Here is a 21,644-nt window from a genome sequence, read left to right as displayed (position 1 = left end):
CTAAGCAGTAGATCTACACATTTCATCTGAGAAAAATTCTTCCTATAAACCAACAACAAATCAGAAGAAAATTTTAACACAGTACTAATCTAATTAAATATTCTCCGTAAGCATTTGGGGATGTGAAAAAATACCCTCAATGAAAAGATGAGACAATGGTTGATTAAACTCAGAAAGAAAAAGACAAAATCATATCAAATATAAAAACTAAGTTACAAGGCACCCAAAGAAGGGTGGATTTGAATAAACATTTAGTAATGGAAAGAAATGCAAGAAAACAAAATTTTTTAAAAAGAAAGAAGTACAGGGGTTCCTGGGTGGCTCAGTTGGTTAAGGGTCCAGCTCTTGACTTCGGCTCAAGTCATGTTCTCACGGTGCATGGGTTCAAGCACCACCTTGTACTCTGCTGGTGGTACAGAGCCTACTTGGGAGTCTTTCTCTCCCTCTCTTCTGCCCCTCGTCCACCCTCTGCTCATGTGCTCTGTCTCTCTCTCTCTCTCTCTCAAAATAAATAAATAAACTTAAAACAAAAAGAAAGAAAAAAGTACAAATGGTCTAAGATTGAGTGTTGTTACGGAAAAAAGACAAAGAAGATCCAAGATGTATATATTTGAAGGTCCTTAGGGGAAAACAAACTAATATTTAAAACTATTATCTAGAAAAACTTTCCAGAAATAATTTTTAAAAAGACTTAAATCAATACATTGAAAGGATCCACCCAGTACCAGGGACAACTAACTGAGATCGTCTGAGATATATCAGAGTACAAAGATTAAATTTAAAGATAAAGAAAAAAACAATCTGCAGGGCTTCCACATAAAAAGATCAAATAAATAACACAGAGAATTAGACTGTCATGGAACTTAAAAAGCAACATACAAAGCAAGTCAACAGTGGAGAATTTTCAAGAAACCAGGAAAGAAAAGGGTAAAAAAGGAGTTTGTATCCAGCCAAGCTATACTTCAAATATCAACGTTATAAAAATATAAAATACTGAATAATAAGAACTCAGAGAATAGGACACAAATCTCCTTCCTGGAAAATCTGCTAGAGAGTAAGTTTCATACAGTAACCAAGAGATGACGGAGGTAACTCTAGCAAATGGACAGATGGTGAACATTTAACATATTTAATCATAGATCTGTGTCCCCACATAGTCAACAAGTACATTGGGAAATTATGTGTCTGATATGACTATGTCAGAACCCAGGAGTTTATCAAAGGCTTGCAATTTCCCAGAGAAGCCTTAGACAGGAAATTGTGATTCGTTTCCATCTATTTCAGCTCTTAGCACAGTAACAGCTGTCCACCCCCACCCATCAGCCCCCAGAAATACATCCAGGGCAGCATGCACTTGGCTTGTGGGAGCCAAGAAAGGAAAAAGGATCATGACTCCCAATTATCAGGGATATGTGTTCTGATCACAGAATGCTGCTTTTGAGAACAGCGTACAGGACGCAGGTGAGAAGCCACTATTGCTGCACCTCTCCCTCCAACCATACTGACTTCCAGGGAAATTAAAGGGCCAGTGTCCTTTATATCCCCCTTGTCTTCCTTTGACTCTTTTTCTAATTTGGGAAGCCAGACATTAAAGACTAAAACATTCAAAACAAATGCATATACAGAGAAAATTCCAAAGTGACTGCACAGACCCAAGAAAGATTCAGAGAAGACCTAAAAAGACCTTTAAGTTTATACTTCAGGTTGATATCTGGCACAGGTCAAAACAAAACAACAACAAACACAGTAACAAAACAGCCAACCCTAGGGAAAGGAGACAATCTAATTTCTAGAGCTACCATATGATAAGTTTCAAATGTCCAGTTTTTAACAAGAAAAAAAATCACAAGGCATACAAACAATTAAGGAAGTATGGCTCACTTGAAAGAAAAAGGAATCAACAGAAACTGTCCCTGTAAAAAAAAACAAAAACAGATGGCAAATCTACTAGGAAAGACTTCTAGACAACTGTCTTGCAGATGTTCAAAGAACTAAAGGAAGATATACATAAAGTCAAGGAAATGATGCATGAGCAAAAGAGAAAAAAATCAATACAGACAGAAATCATAAAAAAGAAAAAGAAGGGGTACATGGGTGGCTCAGTCAGTTAAGCATCCAACATCAGCTCAGGTCATGATCTTACGGCTTGTGGGTTCAAGCCCCGCGTCAGGCTCTCTGCTGACAGATCAGAGCTTGGAGCCTGCTTTGGATTCTGTGTTTCCCTCTCTCTCTGTCCCTAACCTGCTCACACTCTCTCTCTCTCTCAAAAATAAGCAAATATTTAAAAATTTTTTTTTAAAAAAAGGAAAGGGGCGCCTGGGTGGCTCAGTCGGTTGAGTCACGATCAGCTCAGGTCACGATCTCACGGTCCGTGAGTTCGAGCCCCACGTCGGGCTCTGGGCTGATGGCCCAGAGCCTGGAGCCTGCTTCCGATTCTGTGTCTCCCTCTCTCTCTGCTCCTCTCCCGTTCATGCTCTGTCTCTGTCTCAAAAATAAATAAACGTTAAATAAATAAATAAATAAATAAACAAACAGGAAAAAGAAAAGAAATTCTTGAGCTGAAAAGTACAATAACTGAAACGAAAACTTCACTAGAGGGATTCAAAGGCAGATTTCACCAGACAGAAGAATCAACCAATTCGAAAGCAGGACAACAGAAATGACTGAGTCAGAGGAACAAAAAGCAAAAAGATGAAAAAAAAATGTGAAGAGACCCTCAGGAACCTATGAAATACCAAGGAGCAGACCAAACTACACATTGTGGGCATCCCAGAAGAAGACAGAGAGAGGGGCTGAGAGAATATCTGAAGAAAATATGACTGAAAAATTCCCAAATTTGATTAAAGACATTAATATAAATATCCTAGGAAATCTAAAGTAAGATGAACTCAAGAATACTCACACCAAGACACATTATAATCAAATTTTTGAAGGCTAAAGACAAAGAAAATCTTGCAAGCAGCAAGAGAAGCAAAGCATCATACATAAGGGATCCCTGATGAGATTATCTGCAGATTTCTCATCAGAAACTTTAAAGGGCAGAAGACAGTGGGAAAACAGATATGTTTGAATTGTTAAAAGAAAAAAAAAACCTGTTAACCAAGAATCCTATATCCAGCAAAACTGTCCTTCAAATGTAAGGGAGAAATCAAGACATTCCCAGATAAAAAAAGTTGAAGAAATTCATTATCACTAAACCTGTCCTGTAAGAAATGCTCAAAGGAGTCCTGCAGAGTAAAATAAAGTAACACCAGACAGTAATAAGCCATCTGAGGTAATAAAGATCTCAACAGAGGTATATACATGGGCCATTTAAAAAACTAGTGATATATTGGGGCACCTGGGTGGCTCAGTCAGTTAAGCGTCCAACGTCGTCTCAGGTCATGATCTCTCTGGTTCGTGAGTTCGAGCCCCACATAAGGCTCTGTGCTGACAGCTCAGAATCTGGAGCCTGTTTTTGATTCTGTGTCTCCCTCCTTCTCTGTCCCTCCCCCACTCGTGTTCTGTCTCTGTCTCAAAAATAAACAAACACTAAAACAAAAACAATAACAAAAACAAAACAAAACTAGTGATATATTAACACTGGTTTGTAGGAGCACCTGGCTGGCTAAGTTGGTACAGTATGTGACTCTTGATCTCAGGGTCATGAGTTCAAGCCCCATGTTGGGTGTAGAGATTACTCAAAAAAAAAAAAAAACAAAACAAAACAACAAAACTGGTTTGTAACTTTTTGTTTTCTACATGATTTAAGAAACGAATACATTTGCTAAAAAAAAAAAATATTACTCTAAAAGCTAGTGTTATTATAACTTGAATTATCAATTTTTATACTGTGGGGCAAAAAAATGCATAATGATATAATTTGGGGATGTCATTGATTAAAAGGTTGAGAATGGAGATGTAAATGAGCAGTATTTTAGGTCACTGAAGTGAAGCTGATACTCAAATTGGAGTATTGTGACTTTAGGATATTAAATGTAATCTCCACGATAACCACAAAGAAAACTGTTACAGAAAATACACAAAAGGAAATGAGAAAGGAGTTTAAACATTTCATTATAAAAAAATCAGCTGAACAAAAGGAAAATAGTAATGCAGGAGATGAGGAACAAAAAAAGCTGCAAAACATATAGAAACCAAAGAGCAAAATGACATAAGTCCCTCCTTATCACTAATTACTTTAAATGTAGATGGATTAAATGCTACAATCAAAAGACAAAGATTGGAAGAATGAATTAAACATATGATCCAACTATACACTATCTACAAGAGACTCACTTCAGATCCAAAGACATAGCTAGATGGAAAATGAAAGGATGGAAAAAAACATTCCATGAAAATATAACCAAAAGACAGCAGGGGTGACTATACTATTGTCAGACAAAATAGACTTTAAAATCAGAAGAGGTTACAAGAGACAAAGCAAGACATTATATATCAATAAAAGGTACAGTAGAGCAAGAAGATATAATAAGTATACACACTGATGTATCTAATGACAGACTATTAAAACATATGACACATAGGGGCACCTGGATGGCTCAGTCAGTTCAGCGTCCAACTCTTGATTTCAGCTTAGGTCATGATCTCATGATCATGGTGAGATTGAGCCCTGCATCAGGCTCTGCTCTGAGCATGGAACCTGTTTAAGATTCTCTTTCTACTTCTCCCTCTGCCCCTCCCCTTAGCCAGCTCATGCTCGCTCTCTCTCTCTCTCTCAAAAAACAAAACAAACCAAAACCATGACACAAAAACTGACAGAATTAAAGGGAGAAACAGACATTTCTACAATAATGGAGACTTCAATAACCCACTCCATAATGGACAGAACCAGACAGAAGTAAGGAAACAAAGGACTTAACACAATAAACCAATTAGATCTAACAGACATATGCAAAACACTCTACCCAACAATACCAGCATCCACAGCCTTTAAGGTGCACGTGGGACTTTTCCAGGATAGACCATGTGTCAGAGCAGAAATTAGGTTTCTACAGATTTTTAAAAACAGATATCATACAAAGTGTCTTTTCTGACAAGATGAAGTTATAAATAATAGAAGTAAAACCGGAAAATTTACAAATTTATGGAAATTAGATAACACCTCTTAAATAACCAATGGATCAAATCAGAAATCACAGGGAAATTAGAAAATATTTAAAGGCAAATAAAAACAAAAACACAGAATACTAAACCTGGTAGGACCCAGGGAAAGCAGTGTTAAGAGGGAAATTTATAGCTATAAATGTTTACATTAAGAAAACAAGATGGGGTGCCTGGAGGGCTCAGTCGGTTAAGCGTCAGACTACAGCTCAGGTCATGATCACACAATTCATGAGTTTGAGCCCTGCACTGGTCTCTCTGCTGTCGGCACAGAGCCTGCTTCGGATCCTTTGACTCCTCTCTCTCTGCCCTTGCCCTGCTCACTTTCTTTCTCTCTCAAAATAAATATATAAACTTAAAAAAAAAAGAAAAAAGAGAAGAAAACAAGAAGAGGCACCTGGGTGACTTAGTTAAGTGTCTGACTCTTGATTTCAGCTCAGGCCATGACCTTGCAGTTCGTGAGATCAAGTCTTGCATTGTACAGAGCCTGCTTGGAATTCTGTCTCTCCTCTGCTTGCACCTACTCTCTCTCTCTTTCTCTCTTCTTTACTTTTCCCTCTCTTTCAAAATAAATAAACTTAAAAAGAGAGAAGAAAAATAAAAACAAGAAAAAATCAAGTCAACAACTTATCTTTACAACTTAAGGAACAAGAAAAAGAACAAATTAAACCCAAAGCTAGCAGAATGAAGGAAATAATAATGATTATAGCAGAAATAAATGAAATACAGAATAGACAAATAGAATAATTTAGTAAAACCAAAAGTTGGTTCTTTGAACAAATGAAATTAACAAACCACTAACTCCCAGATGGATTAAGAAAAAAAGACAGAACTCAAAATACTAAAATCTGAAATGAATGTGGGAACATTCCTACTAATCACAAAGAAATTTAAAAAAATTTTAAGAATACTATGAACAGTTATGCCCCAACAAATTGAATAACTTAGATGAAATAGACAAGTTTCAAGAAACACAACACTTAACAAGACTAAATCCTGAAGAAATGGACATTTTAAGAGACCTGTAACTTAGTAAGGACATAGGATCAGTAATTAAAAGATCTCCTCACAAACAGAAGTCCTAGATCTGATGGCTTTGTTAATAAATTCTACCAAACATTTAAGAAGTGATACCTATCCTTCTCAAAGGTTAAAAATTGAAGAAAAACCTTCCTAAGTCATTCTATGAGGCTAGCATTACCCTGATACCAAAACCAGAAAAAGATACAAGAAAACTAAAGATAAATACACTTAAAGAACAGTGATTCAAAATTCAACAAAATATAAGCAAACTACATACAGCAGTGTATGAAATGGATTATATACCATGGCCAAGTGAGATTTATTCCTGGAATGCAAGGATGGCTTAACATATGGAAATTGATTAGTATAACACACATTAACAGAATGAAGGGAAAAAACATAATTATTTCAATTAACATAGAAAAAACACTTGACAACACCCTTTCATGGCAAAAACACTCAATAAACTGGAATTCAAAGTAAATTACCTCAACTTAATAAAAGCCATGTATAAAAAACCTGCAGTGAACATCATATTCAATGGTGGAAGACTGGAAGCATTTATTCTAAAATCAAAAACAGACAAGGATACCTACTTTCATGACTTCTACTGAACATAGTACTGGAAGTCCTAGCTAGAGTAATCAGGCAAGAAAATGAAACAAATGACATCCAAATTGCAAAGGAAAAAGTAAAATTATCTTTGTTTGCAGGTAATATAAACTTATATGCAGAAACCCCTTAAAGATTCCACACACACACAAAAAGCTATTAGCACTAATAAAGGAAACTAAAAAGAATTGCAGGACACAAAGTCAACAAGCAAAAATCAGCCACATTTCTATATAATAACAATGAACAATCTGCAAAGGAAATTATGAAAATAATTCCATTTACAATAATATAATAAAGTACTTAGGAATTAACCCAGGAGGTGACTTATATGGTGAAAACTACAAAACACTACTAAAAGATATTAAAGGCATAAAAACAGACATATATACCAATGGAATAGAATAGAAAGCCCCCAAATAATCCTTAGTATATATGGTCAAATGACTTTTACAAGGATGCCATGATCATTCAACAAGGAAAGCACAATCTTTTCAAGAAATTGTGCTGAGTAAACTGGATATGCATATGCAAAAGACTAAAGTTGGAGGCTCTTACTTTATATATAAAAAAATTAGAATGGATCAAAGACCTAAATGTAAGACCTAAAACTATAAAACTCTTAAAAGGATACACAGGGCAAAAACTTCATGACAATGGATTTGGCAATGACTTATTGCATAGGATACCAAAGACAGGCAACAAAAGAAAAAATATATATATGATATATAAAACCTAAATTTTTTTAGAGTTTTGTGCATCAGAAGATAATATCAATAGTAAAAAGGCAACTCACAAAAAGAAAATATCAGCAAATCATATCTCTGGTAAGGGATTAAGATTCACAATATATTGAGAACTTCTATACTCAATAATGAAAAATAAGTAAACCCACTCAAAAATGGGCAAAGGACTTGAGCAGACCTTTCTCCAAAGAAGACAAACAAATGGCCAATAAGCTCATGAAACATGCTTAATAATCACTCATCAGTAGAGAAATGCAAATCAAAACTTCAAAGAGATACACCTCATACCCACTAGGATCATTACTGTTCAAAAACAGAAAATAATAAGTGTTGACAAGATGTGGAGAAACTGGAATGTTTATGCATTGTTTGTGGGAATATAAAATTGTACAGCTGCTATGAAAACAGTGTGACAGTTCCTCAACAAATTAAAAACAGAATTACCATATGATCCAGCAATTCTACCTCTGAGTCTGTATCAAAAGAACTGAAAGCAGGGTCTCAAAAAGATATATGAATAGTCTTATTGACAGCAGCATTATTCATAATAGCTGGAAGTAACACGGAACCAACCCAAGAGTCCATCGACAATAAATGGATAAGCAAAATGTGGTATATACATAACACACTTAATTCAACCTTAAAAAAGAAAGTAATTCTACAATATGTTACAACAAATGAACCTTGAGGACATTTATGCTAATGAAATAAGCCAATCACAAAAATACTGTATGATTCCACTTATGTACTTAGGCAAAATCACAGAAACAGAAAGTAGAATCGGGGTTACCAGGGTCTGGAGAGAGGGGGGAATGAGGAGTTAGTGTTTAATGGGTACATAGTCTCAGTTTTTCAAGATGAAAATAGCTATGGAAATGGATGGTGGTAATGGTTGCACAACTTTATGAAGGTGTTTAATACCACTGAACTGTACACTTAAATATGGTTAAGATGGTAAATTTTATGTTATGTATGTTTTGTCATCCAAAAAACTTCAAAGAATGGAAATATAGGGGTGTTTGACTGGCTCAGTCAGTAGAGCATGTGCCTCTTGATCTCAGGGTCCTGAGTTTGAGCCCCATATTGGGGGTAAAGATTAATTTTTTAAAAAGAAGAAGAGGGGCGCCTGGGTGGCTCAGTCGGTTGAGCGGCCGACTTCGGCCCAGGTCATGATCTCGCGGTCCGTGAGTTCGAGCCCCGCGTCGGGCTCTGTGCTGACAGCTCAGAGCCTGGAGCCTGTTTCAGATTCTGTGTCTCCCTCTCTCTGACCCTCCCCCGTTCATGCTGTCTCTCTCTGTCTCAAAAATAAATAAACGTTAAAAAAAATAAATAAATAAAATAAAATAAAATAAAATAGAAGAAGAAAAAAGGAATGGAAATATGAACTGACATGGGGTGATTTTCAAGACATATTGTTAAGTAATAAATACAAAGTATATACTACCTATTGTGTAAGAAGAGGAAATAAGAGAACCTAAATACATCTGCTTAGTACCTTGATTAAACCCTCAGTCTGGTGGGGGGGGTGGGGGAGGAACTGCAAATAAATTTTCAATTCTTTTTAGCAGGCTTGTGTTTCACTATTCTGAAAACTCTTTTACGTGTACTGTAGGATGAAGCAAACGTGCCAATGTTTTGAGAACCAAGGTTCTCACTGTGGAAAAGAGGAAATGCAAGTAAAGAACGCAGAAAGGCAAAGGAGAATGGTGTGAGGATGGACATTTGGAAGTATTACTCTGAAACTTATTTCATATATTTCCTTAGCCCTGTTTCCCAAAAGGGACTTAAAAACAAAAATATGCAGGGGTGCCTGGGTGGCTCAGTTGGTTAAGTGTCTGACTCTTGATTTCAGCTCAGGTCATGATCTCACAGTTCTTGAGTTCAAGTCCCACATTGAGTTCTGCACTGGCAGCATAGAGCCTGCTTGGGATTCTTTCTCTCCCTCTCTCCCTCTCTCTCTGCCCCTCCCGTCCTCTCATTCTCTCTCTCTCTCAAAATACACATTAAACAACAACAACAACAACAAAGATACCCCAACAACTAAGAACATACCTAGTACTCAGATATTGGTTTAATAAAAGGAACCAGGGCTCCTAGTAGAAATGCCAGAAGGGCTAGGAACAGGAAAGTATACGAAGCCTAAAACATCTTCATGTGCTAGAAAGTGAGGAAGTGATCAAAATAACAACAAAGGGGCACCTGGGTGGCTTAGTTGGTTGAATGTCCAACTTGGGCTAAAGTCATGATCTCGCAGATTGTGAGTCTGAGCCCTGCATCTGATTCACTGCTGTCTGCAGAGCCTGCTTCAGATCCTCTGTCCCCCTCCCCCCCTGCTCCTCCTCTGCTCACATTCTCTTTCAAAATAAATAACATTTTAAAAAATAAAATAAAAATCTTAAAAAATAATAATAGTAACAATTATAATAATGGAGACATGTAAATAACACAGGAGCCAGTATGAAGGAGCATCCATTGGCCAATCTGTAACAAACTGGGCATCAAAATAATTAAGGACAGTACTGAATTGTAAACCACTGAAAACAATAAGAATCAGTGAGTTCACATTGAAGTTGGGTTAGACAGACAGATGCAGAAGGCAGGGCTCTTCTTTATGGTAGGAGGACTAGATTTGAAAATCATCACTTTGCAACCATTCCAGTCAAGACTGGTTCAGGTAAGAATCATCAATGGATGCTAAATCCAGATTAGAAAGTTTGATGAGGACGAGGATATTTGCATAGTCTTCAAGTACACATCACTTATTAGTTGCAAGTGAAAAAAATACTATCCATATAGTATAGAAACAATACAATATTATATAGATAGTATTTTATCTATACTGGATATTTTATATAATATCTGGACAATACTTTGAATGTATGATGAAAAGTAACAGGACTAATGAGGCACACTGTGTGCTTCAGGATTGTATTCTTGAGACTGATACAACATGCCTCCCAAGGAATTCTGGCCAAAGATGAAGAACCTAATCATAAGGAAACATTCGACAAATCCAAAATGGAATATTCTTCCAAAAAGCCTACAAAACAAAGCTAGTCTGTATTCTTCAAAAATATCAATGTCACAAAGGACAGGAAGGACTAAGGCACTCTTCCACATTAAAAATGTAAAACAATGGATATATTCTAAAATTTTTAAAAAAGTTTTATGACCATCCAGATCTAAGAGCTGAAAAAGAAACAAAGGATTAACCACATGACCAAGCAGAAGACCAGATAACTGTTGCCTCACCCTCTCTTCTTGGCTTCCTGAAGATGCCATTATAAAACAATCTTCAGAAGGGATCCCCGCCACACCCCACCAGGGGGTTCACAAGGATTTCCTACCAAATGAAGATGTGTGTGGCTCTTAATACTAATAGTGGATGCCCTTTCTGCCTATTTTATTTTTTATTTTTATATTTTAAAATAAGCTCCATGCTCAACATGGGGCTTGAACTCATGACCCGGAGATCAAGAGTTGCACGCTATACAGACTGAGCCAGCCAAGCGCCCCCACTTTCTGCCAATTTTAAAAGAATTAAGTACATGCTGCCCATTCTAATTTGGGGTACAATAAATAACGTATTTGTTGTGTTTAAAGGTCTTTGCTTACATTTGATTTTATTCATGTTAATGCAAGCAAATTTTTGATCAACCTAAATAACAAAGATACTTAGTATACTTTGCATCTGATCTAAAACATATATATTTCCATTAAATAAAGTTTTTCTGAACCATTTAAATTTTAAATTTGCCATACCTTACACTCCACAGAAGGCTGGCTTAAGATCTTTAGAGTTTCTTAGTACTGGGAAGACTGTGGTTTCTCCTCTCCATCCCAACAATATCTAACACCGTATAGAATGCATACTTTAAAGTTTTCAAAATAAACTAAACTTACATGTATACCAGGTAAGTTTACTGAAACACAGCTTCACATTTTCTTTTGGTGTACCCACTTTGACAGTACCTTAACTACATGCATAATCCCTCTGCAGAATATTCCAGCATTTGTCCCATATTATTGCATATACCAAGAGTTTGTACTAAAAAAATTTTTTCCCCTGATAGCTGTGGTCTTTTGATCATTGTGACACTAAATGCTATTAATCTGAAACAGGCCTAAGTATACATTCCCAGTAAACAATTCTCTACATATCTAATCTGAAAGTTCTCACTATTATCTCTAATTCTAGCCTAATTAATTGATGGCTTACACCTTCATTAGACATGCCAGAAAATTAAAAAGACTTCAAAATACAATTGCTATTTTCAAATCAAAAGAATAAAAATATGTAAACAGCTCTCTCCTTTTCTCTGTCATCGTGGGGTATGCGGCTGACTATCTCCCACCATGTCTTCTCATAAGACTTTCAGGACCAAATAATTCCTGGCCAAGAAACAAAAGCAGAAGTGTTCCATTCCCTAGTCGACTCGCAAGAAAACTGGTAATAAAAATCAGGTACCAAAAAAAAAAAAAGAAGGTATAGCTCCAAGAGGAAGCATTGGAGAAGAACCAAGCTGGGTCTACAATGGATTGCACATGAGATGGCACACGTATTTATGTTGCATGAAGGTAATGTGCTCATATCCTATCATTCTGTAAACATCACTTCTACCAGAACAACAGACATGTTTTATAGGTGAAATGATTTTCCTGTCACTGTGCTTCTGCACCAGTAGGCTGGTTCAGTAATAAATGTAAGAGGCCTTTCGTTTGAGGAAAAAAAGAACAAAAATGTGAAAAAAAACTGGGGTGCCTGGCTGGCTCAGTCAGTGGAGCATGTGTCTCTTAGTCTCCCAGTTGTGAGTTCAATCCCATGGTGGGTGTAGGGCCTACATTAATAGATAGATAGACAGACAGACAGACAGACAGATAGATGAAAAACAAGTAATGACTGCAAATCATTTTACTCTCTCAGCCTAGAAAGAATTACGTATGGTATAATTAAAAAGCATTTCAAAACAATGGTTCTGAACCTTGGCCGCACATTAGAAATACCTGGGAGTTTTCAAAATTTTGATGCCCACACCAAGTCCCAGACCAATTAAATCAGAATCTCTGGGAGATAGGACACAGGCATCAGTATATTTTAAAGCTTCCCAAGTGATCACAAAGTACAGCCGAGGTAGAAAACCACTGTTTTAAAAAAGAGATACTTTAGGGGCACCCGGGTGGTTCAATCGGTTAAGCATCAGACTTCTGATTTCAGCTCAGGTCATGATATCACGGTTCATGGGGTTGGGCCCCGCAAGGGGCTCCATGATGGCATTGTGGGAGCCTGCTTAGGATTCTCTCTCTGCCCCTCCTGCACTCTCTCTCAAAATATAAATAAATAAATGAAATATTCTGAAACAAAAATATTTAAATTTGTGGGTTTTTAAATTTTTAATGTTTATTTATTTTAAAATTTTTAAATGTTTATTTATATTTGAGATGGAGAGAGAGAGACAGTGCATGAGGAGGGGAGGGGCAGAGACAGAGACAGAATCTGAAGCAGGCTCCAGGCTCCAAGCTGTCAGCACAGAGCCCAACGTGGGGCTGAAAGTCACAAGCCATGAGATCATGACCTGAGCTGAAGTCAGATGCTCAACCGACTGAGCCACCCAGGCGCCTCTAACGTTTATTTTTGAGAGAGAGAGACAGAGAGAGACAGAGAGAGACAGAGAAAAAGTGTGAGCAAAGGAGGGGCAGAAAGAGAGGGAGACACAGAATCCAAAGCAGGCTGCGGGCTCCAAGCTGTCAGCACAGAGCCCAATGCAGGGCTCGAACCCACGAGCCGTGAGATCATGACCTGAGCTGAACCCAGGCACCCCAATGTGTGTTGCTTTAAAAACAGCACCATGAGTGCTTGCTTCAGCAATAAGCTAAAACTAAAACTGAAACAATACAGAAAAGATTAGCACGGCTCCTGTGCAAGGATAACAGGCAAATTCATAAAGTGTTCCGTATTTAAAAAACAAAAAACAAAAAAAACCAGCATCATGATTGGCTATAAACTTACTCTGGCAATGTTCCAAACTTTTTTTCTTAAGACCCTTTTCAAAACTGTTGTCTCTCAAACCTTCAGCAAAAACATTGATCACTGCCTTACTAATTATATTTAGCTGTCAACAGAGGTGAACAGAGCAAGTTTTAGAGTCACAAAGACTTGGATAAAAGTCCTAGCTCTACCGTTTAATAGGTAGTTATAGGATTATGGATAAGAAGTTTAACCTAAGCTTCCACTTCCTCATCTATAAAATGGGAGGATTAAAGAGGAAAACAACATGCACAAAGTGGCATCTGGCATATAGGCGGGGATGCATAAATGGCTATACTTATCATATCAAACTAGATTAGAAGACCTGCACGCCAGGACCATATCTTGCTTTAGGTTGTAATTCCACAACCTACCACATAGTAGCTACACAATCATTTTTGTTACGCTCGCTCCATAAGGATTTTTTATCTGTCTTTGTAACCCTAATACCTAGCACAGATTCTGTTTTACAACAAAAGCCTAATAATGTTCTAAACAAATGAAAACAAACTTATTTCAGATAAAAAACAAACCCTCAAGCCTTGCTTTGCAGTAAAGAAGTCAGAATAACCAGCATCCGTAGCCAACAGTCCCACAAATTGCATCGCAGGCCGCTGCCGTATAAACAGTTCTACAGCTCCATCGGTGATACAACTGCCCCCCGATATATCCAGTGACACAACATTAGGCAGAATATCCTTTTGCTGCAGCAAATGAAAAGCCAGATCTGATTTGAGTTGCCTGTGATCAGAAATATCAAGGTGAAGCAGACATTTAAGTTCTCTAATAACTGCAAGAATCTGTGGTTTGGTCATGGTCAGACACTTTAGATAGTGCATTGTGAGAGATTTGAGTCGATCTTTACAGGCGAGGAGTGCAGAGATGTTAGTGACCATAGTATTGGAGATATCCAAGCTTTCCAGTTTTGGTAACTGAGAAACGTTAGCCAGGTCTTCACTATGAAAACAAACATTGAAAACACTTAAAACGCGAAGACCGGTGAGCTGACCAAAGAACAGTAATCTGGAATCCTGAGGGATGCTCGTTGAGTCCAACAGGAGACACCGAAGGTTTTGCTGGATCCAGCTATTGCTGCAGAGTCCACTTATGATGTCTGGAATTGGGAGGTCAGTGTGCACTGCAGTAGCATCCAGTTCAATGACTTTGTGATGACAGAAGGCTTTTGTGAATGCAGCTGTCGAGATTTTGGCTTTTTGAATATTGACCAGCTTCAGTTTCATTTGGTTGCCTTGGAAAATGCTCGCTGTTCTATCAGTCAGCTTGCCTATAAGAAAACCAGAACCAGCTTGTAATAACAACTAAATCCCATGCCTTTTCCAGGAAGCATTGTGGTCAATGAACAATGACAGATGCCAATAATAATAATGACTATATTTACTGCTCATTCTGTGGCAAGAATTGTTCTAACCCCGTTACTGAGATCACCTCATTTATTCTTTATAATAATACTATAATACTATTAATTACTATCTTATAAGATACTAGAGCTTAAAGATGTTAAGTGACTTGCTCAAAGTCAAAATATGTGGCGGAATCAGGAATCAAAACCAGTTTGACTCCAGAGCCCACGGTTTTATCCACAGCAACCGTGCTCACAAAAAATAAAATAAAAATAAAAATAAAAAATAAAATAAAATAAAATAAAATAAAATAAAATAAAATAAAATAAAATAGATAAATAAGTACATATGTGCAATATACAAATAACACTACCAATGATTAGTTTAACTAAATTAATAGATAGCCTTTAACAAGTCACTTACCACTCTAGGCCTCATTTTGCTCATCTATAAAATGAATGGGTTGTACTAGATTTTATTTAGAAGAGATTTACCAAGCATCTTCTGTGTGTGACATTCTATGTTAAGTAATGGTCACACAAGGTAATTAGATACCTGTGACCACAAGGAATTCAGTCTAGGAAGGCACATCAGGTAAACAAATGATTATAATAGTGTATTACACGCAATAGTAAATTGCACCATGTATTAAATTAGTACAGATGAGATTAACTTTGGGAAAAGTTCTTAAGACTAAATATTAGTTTGGGGGTGGGGGCAGAGAGAATGGAAGAACTTATCAAAGACAGGGAGGCAAAGAACAGCAGATTACGTGGAAAGACCCCAAGCAGATTAGCATTACTGGAATACGGTGGTGTAAAAGGGAAGGATGGCTAGAAAGAAAAGTAGAAAGGAAGGTAAAAAGCAGATGCAGCCTGCAGACAAAGTTATGAAACCCAGACTTTTTTTTTATCCTATGCACAATAAGGAACAATTCAATTTTGAAGCAGAAAAATGAATGGTCATTGGGGCACCTGGGTGGCTCAGTCAGTTAAGTGTCCAACTTCAGCTCAGGTCATGATCTCACAGTTCATGGGTTCAAGTCCCATATCAGGTTCTATGCTGACAGCTCAGAGCCTGGAGCCTGCTTCAGATTCTGTATCTCCCTCCCTGCCCCCCCTCTTGCTCTTGCTCTCGCTCTCTCTCTGCCCCTCCCCCACTCATGTCCTATCTCTTAAAATTAAATAAAAACATCAAAAAATTTAATTAAAAAAATAGTCATAATTATATTTTTAGAAAGACCAATTATGTGACTGTAAAGGAATTAGGATGGTGTCTGATGGAAGATGGGGCAAGAGATTATTGATGCTTCTCATAATGCAAGATAAAAGTTTAAAACAGGGCTGACAGAACATGGTGGCTGAATAGAATGGGGGAAAGAACTGAGAGAAAAAGGTATATAAGCTGATTCCCACCTTTTCAGTTTGAGCTGGGCTGTGCTACCAAGACAGGAGGAAGAAAGTCCCTATACTTCAGATTTTGAGGAAGAATTTAGTACACTGATTCATACATTTATTCAACAAACACTGAATGTTCACTGTATGCAAAGTGCTATGCTTCACAGTGAATGAGACAGACATGGCTTCATATACCATCATGGAGTTTACCTACACTCTAGAGGGAGAATACCAGACAAGCAGAAAATATCTAACATTAAAAATGTAGTAAGTGAGGGGTGCCTGGGTGGCTGAGTTGGTTGAGCTTCTAAGTTGGGTTCAGGTTGTGATCTCATGGTTTGTGAGTTGGAGCCCCACATCAGGCTTACTGCTCTCAGCATGGAGCCCGCTTGGGATCCTTTGTCCCTCCTCTGTCTCTGCCCTCCCTGCTCGCTTGCTCTTTCTCTCTCAAAAAATAAACATTTTTTAAAAATGTATTGAGTGAATTAAAAACAGAACTATGCTACAATCCAATAATCAGACTATTTGGTATTTATCCAAAGAATACAAAAATACTAATTCAAAGGGATACATACACCCCTATGTTTAAAGAATCATTACATATTAATAGCAAAATTATGGAAACAGCCTAAGTGTCTTACCGATTGATGACTAGATAAGGATACAGGGAGAAAAAAAAAGATGTGGTATGTATCTATATAACACACAATGAAATACTACTCAGCCATAAAAAATAATGAAATCTTGGGGCGCCTGGGTGGCTCAGTCGGTTAAGCGGCCGACTTCGGCTCAGGTCATGATCTCACGGTCCGTGAGTTCAAGCCCCGCGTCGGGCTCTGTGCTGACAGCTCAGAGCCTGGAGCCTGCTTCAGATTCTGTGTCTCCCTCTCTCTCTGACCCTCCCCTGTTCATGCTCTGTCTCTCTCTCTCTCAAAAATGAATAAACATTAAAAAAATTTAAAAAAAAAATAATGAAATCTTCCCATGTGCAACAACATGGATGGAGCAAGAGGGCATTATGCTAAGGGAAATAAGTCAGTCAGAGAAAGACAAATACCATATGATTTCACTCCTATGTGGAGCTTACAAAACAAAACAAAGTGAAAAAGGGAGAGAGAGAGCCAAACCAAGAAACAGACTCTTAACTACAGAGAACAGACCGATGGTTACCAGATGGGAGGTGGGTGGGAGGATGGGTTAACATAGATGCCGGGGATTAAGAAATACACTTGTTATGAGCACTGGGTGTTGTAGGTTAAGTGCTGAATCACTATATTGTATACCTGAAAGTAATATTACACTGTATGTTAAATAACTCAAATTTAAATTAAAAAATTTTTGAAATGTAGTAAGGGGCACCTGGGTGGCTCAGTGGGTTAAGCATCTGACTCTTGATCTCAGCTCAGGTCGTGATCTTACACTTCGTGAGACTGAGTCCCATTTTGGGCACTCTGCTGACAGCAGAGCCTGCTAGGGATTCTCTCTCTCCCTCTCTCTGCCCCTCTCCTGCTCACGCATGCACTCTCTCTCCCTCAAAATAAAAAATAAATAAAATAAAATAAAATAAAATAAAATAAAATAAAATAAAATAAAATAAAATAAAATAAAATAAAATAAAACAAAATAAAACAAAATAAAATAAAATAAATGTAGTGAGAGTTCTAAAGGAAACAAACAAGAACATGATAGAGGGGTAAGGAAATGAAGAAGGAAAACAAGAATCCTGTCTCTCTGAGGAGGCTGAGGAGGTGATGTTTAAGCTAAGACCTGAAGGACATGAAAGGTGAAGGTAGTAGTTGTCATTCTAGATGGAAGGAAAAGCTGAAGTCCTGATGTGGGAAACAGGTTGGCTTTTTCTGTGAAATAAGAGCAAACCAGTATGGCTGAAGCACAGTTGATGAGGGGATACCAGCATCTGACAGGTTAGAGACAGAGGCAAAAAGAGTCAATCGTGCAGACCAGGGCAAGAAACTGACTTTTTACCCTAAGTACAAGGAGAAGCCTTTCAAGAGTGACAGAGGTAATGTCCAGATCTGATTAAACTTTAAGAGGACTGTTTGCTGTGTGGCAGAGCTTGCCAAGGGGCAAAAGTAGAAGTGAAGAGAGTGCATATGAGGTCAGAGGAAAGGAAAGAAAAGGTATCTATGATAGGAGGTAAGAGGAAAAGAATGAGATATAGATTTGAAAGTAGAAAATGTTTCAATATTACCAAGGAGAGAAGAAGAAATGAAAAATGTCACTAAACAAATAGGTAGATGGTCATTTTGGAGATGGGGAAAAATGGCAGTGTAGTAGATGCTGCAATAGGACACCTAGATCCTTTTTAGGAACAAAGGACTTACTACTAGATCTGTTGGGAGTGCCAACAGCTAACAGCCCTCATCTATGGGGACTACACTGGCTGTAATCCAATGGGACAAACAGTTGTCCACCCAAGGTCACACCACTTCCCCATGCAGACCCATTTCCAAAACTGAGTTGGGAGGTATAAGGTCCAGCGTTCACAGCCCAGCTCAACACAGATCTGAATAGTTGAGGATTTTTGCATCTGTGTTCATGACAGAGATTTGTCAGTAGTTTTCTTTTATAACATCTGTGTGGTTTTGCTGTTAGGGTAATGCTGGCCTCAAAGAATGAGTTAGGAACTATGTCCTCTGTTTCTATTCTCTGAAAGAAATTATAGAAGAATTATGGTATAATATAATCCTCAACAAAATATTAGTAAACTGAATCCAACAATGTATAAAAAGAATTCTACACCACAACCAAACAGATCTGAGTAGTTGTTACACCTTCAGAATTCCCCAAAATATCAGTTGGCATTCTAGATTCTATAGATTTTAAACCTACAAGACTGAAGTATAAACACTTGAAATTAACGGGCACAAAGACAGTATTTAAAACTGTGGGAATGGATAACATGGGAATGTAAAAGAAGGAGCAAGACAAAGGTACCGAAAACATTTACATTTAAGGTCAGTAGAATGAGGAATAACAGTCATAATAGCAACTAACAGCTGTTGAATGTTCTAAACGTTTTAGATATATTAACTCTCCAAATCCTCATAAAACCCAATGAGGTAGGGATTATTGTTAGCCACATTTTGCAGATGAGTTGAGGCATACTAAAGTTAAGTAGCTGGCCCAAGGAAACATCTAATAGTCATGACTGTACAAACCTAGACAGTCTGGCATCAGAGCCAGATATCTTAAAACTTTAATTTGTACTGTCTTTCAAGGGGAGCTAGATAAGGAAACAGATCAGCAGCACAGCCACTGAGGAAGGAAGAAAACCAGAAAAATATGATGACTGAGCAGCCCAGAGAAGAAATGGCAGTATATCCATTAGCATCCTGGATATGCGGTTCTGAGCTTAAAATAAAAGTACTGTGCTGGGAACTCTGGGGAATCGGAGAATAAGTGGTAGCTAAACAACAAGAACAAAAATTTAAAAAGATTACCCACAGACCTAAAGAGTGTATAAAGTGAGATGGGTACCCAAGATGGAACCTTAAGGAATATAAAACACTTAAGGGATATATAGAAAAACAGGAGCATACAAGGAAATTATGGCAGAGTAACCAAGGATACAAGAAAAAAAACAGAAAAATGAAATACTCTGAAGTCAGAAAGGTCAAGAGTAATTAATACTAAAAGTCAAAGGTACAAGAATTCTCTGATGATTTAATGGATCTAGGCAATGACCATCTATGACCACCAAAATCACAAAACCATCCGGACAACCAGACTTAATTAATCCCCTTAAGGAAGTACAAGGTACAACCAAAACCATCAAACCTGAATACGATCAAGCCTCTACCTCTAACTTTCAATTTATAGGGATTACAGGGATCAGAGGAATAGTCAAAATCACAGCACTGTCAAACAATGGAAAAATCCAGATTGTGGGAAAACACTACAGAAAAACTACCACAATTTCTTTAAAAAAATTAAATAACTGGGGGCACTGGGGTGGCTCAGTCGGTTAAGTATCTGACTCTTGATTTCAGCTCAGGTGTTGATCTCATGATTCCTAAGATGGAGCCCTGCATCTAGCTCCCACACTGACGGTGGGGAGCCTGCTTGGGATTCTTTCTCTTCCTCTCTCTGCCCCTCCCCTGCTCACAAGCATGCATGCGGTCTCTCTCTCAAAATAAGTAAATAAACATTTTAAAAAGTAAAATAAATATATAAAAATAACTGTAAAATCTCTAAACAAACAGAGATTAAACAATCCACTTCTAAACAAACATATGGAGGGGTGCCTGGGTGGGTCAGTCGGTTAAGCGTCTGACTTAGGCTCAGGTCATGTCTCACAGCTCATGGGTTTGAGCCCTGTGTTGGGCTCTGTGCTGACAGCTCAGAGCCTGGAACCTGCTTTGGATTCTGTGTCTTCCTCTCTCTCTCTTCCTTTCTCCCACTTGCACTCTCTCTCAAAAATAAACAAACATTAAAAAAATATATATGGATCAAGGAAGAAATCTCAAGAGAAATTTTAAATTGTTTTTTGGGTTTTTTTTTCTATTTTATTCTTTTCCCAAGTTTTTATTTAAATTACAATTAGTTAATTACAGTGTAATAAGAGAAATTTTAAATTTGGAACAATATGAAAACACAATTTATCAAAATTAGTGGGATAAAGTGAAAGCAGTGCTTAGAGGAAAAATGACAGCTCTGAATACATATAAGAGAAAAGAAAGATCTAAAATCAATCATCTTGGGGCATCTGGCTGGCTCACTCCGAGGAGCATGAGACTCTTAGTCTCAGGGTTGTGAGATAAAGCCCACCTATTGGGTGTAGAGATTACTTAAAAATAAAATATTAATAAATAAATAATTTTTAAGAATAAAATAAAATCAGTCATTTAAATTTCCACCTTAGGAAACTAGAAAAAGAACAAATTAGGGATGCCTACGTGGCTGAGTCGGTGGAGCATCCACTCTTGATTTCAGCTCAGGTTGTGATCTCGGTTTGTGGGTTCAAGCCCCACATCAGGCTCTGCGTTCACAGTGTGCAGCCTGCTTGGGATTCTCTCTCCCTCCTTCTCTGCCCCTCCCCTGCTCACGTGTGTGCACGTTCTCTCTCCCACAAAATAAATAAACATTAAAAAAAAAAAAAAAGAGAACAAATTAAATCCAAATTAAACAGAGGAAAAGAAATAGTAAGAATTAGAACAGAAATCAGTGAAATTGAAAATGTGAAATCAATATAAATCAATAGAGAAAAATCAACAAAACCAAAAGCTGGTTATTTAAAAAGTCCAGGTTAAGTTTAAAAAAAAAAAAGAAGAAGAAAAAAAAAAAAAAGAGGAGACAAATTACTAGTATCAGAAATGAAAGAGAAGGGACACATGGGTGGCTCAGTGGCTCAGTCGGA

The 21,644-nt window shown here is 37.4% G+C and overlaps 1 protein-coding gene and 1 non-coding gene across 6 annotated transcripts in view; one reads left to right on the top strand and one right to left on the bottom strand.

The window, feature by feature from the left end:
• ZYG11A (zyg-11 family member A, cell cycle regulator) overlaps positions 1-21,644 on the bottom strand; it is a 74,968-nt gene that overhangs the window by 30,967 nt on the left and 22,357 nt on the right. For all 5 annotated transcript variants that reach the window (XM_007077422.3, XM_042997187.1, XM_042997189.1 and 2 more), the window contains one exon: positions 14,043-14,794. In XM_007077422.3, the coding sequence (XP_007077484.2) occupies positions 14,043-14,794 (752 nt within the window). The remainder of the gene's footprint in view (positions 1-14,042; positions 14,795-21,644) is intronic.
• Positions 13,337-13,443, top strand: LOC122241671. The gene has a single exon (XR_006221910.1). It is a non-coding gene; the product is annotated as a U6 spliceosomal RNA (small nuclear RNA).

Source organism: Panthera tigris, chromosome C1 (assembly GCF_018350195.1).
Source record: "Panthera tigris isolate Pti1 chromosome C1, P.tigris_Pti1_mat1.1, whole genome shotgun sequence".
Lineage (NCBI taxonomy): Eukaryota > Metazoa > Chordata > Mammalia > Carnivora > Felidae > Panthera > Panthera tigris.
Note: the sequence above shows the minus strand (reverse complement) of the source record. Positions and strands in the feature narration are given on the sequence as shown.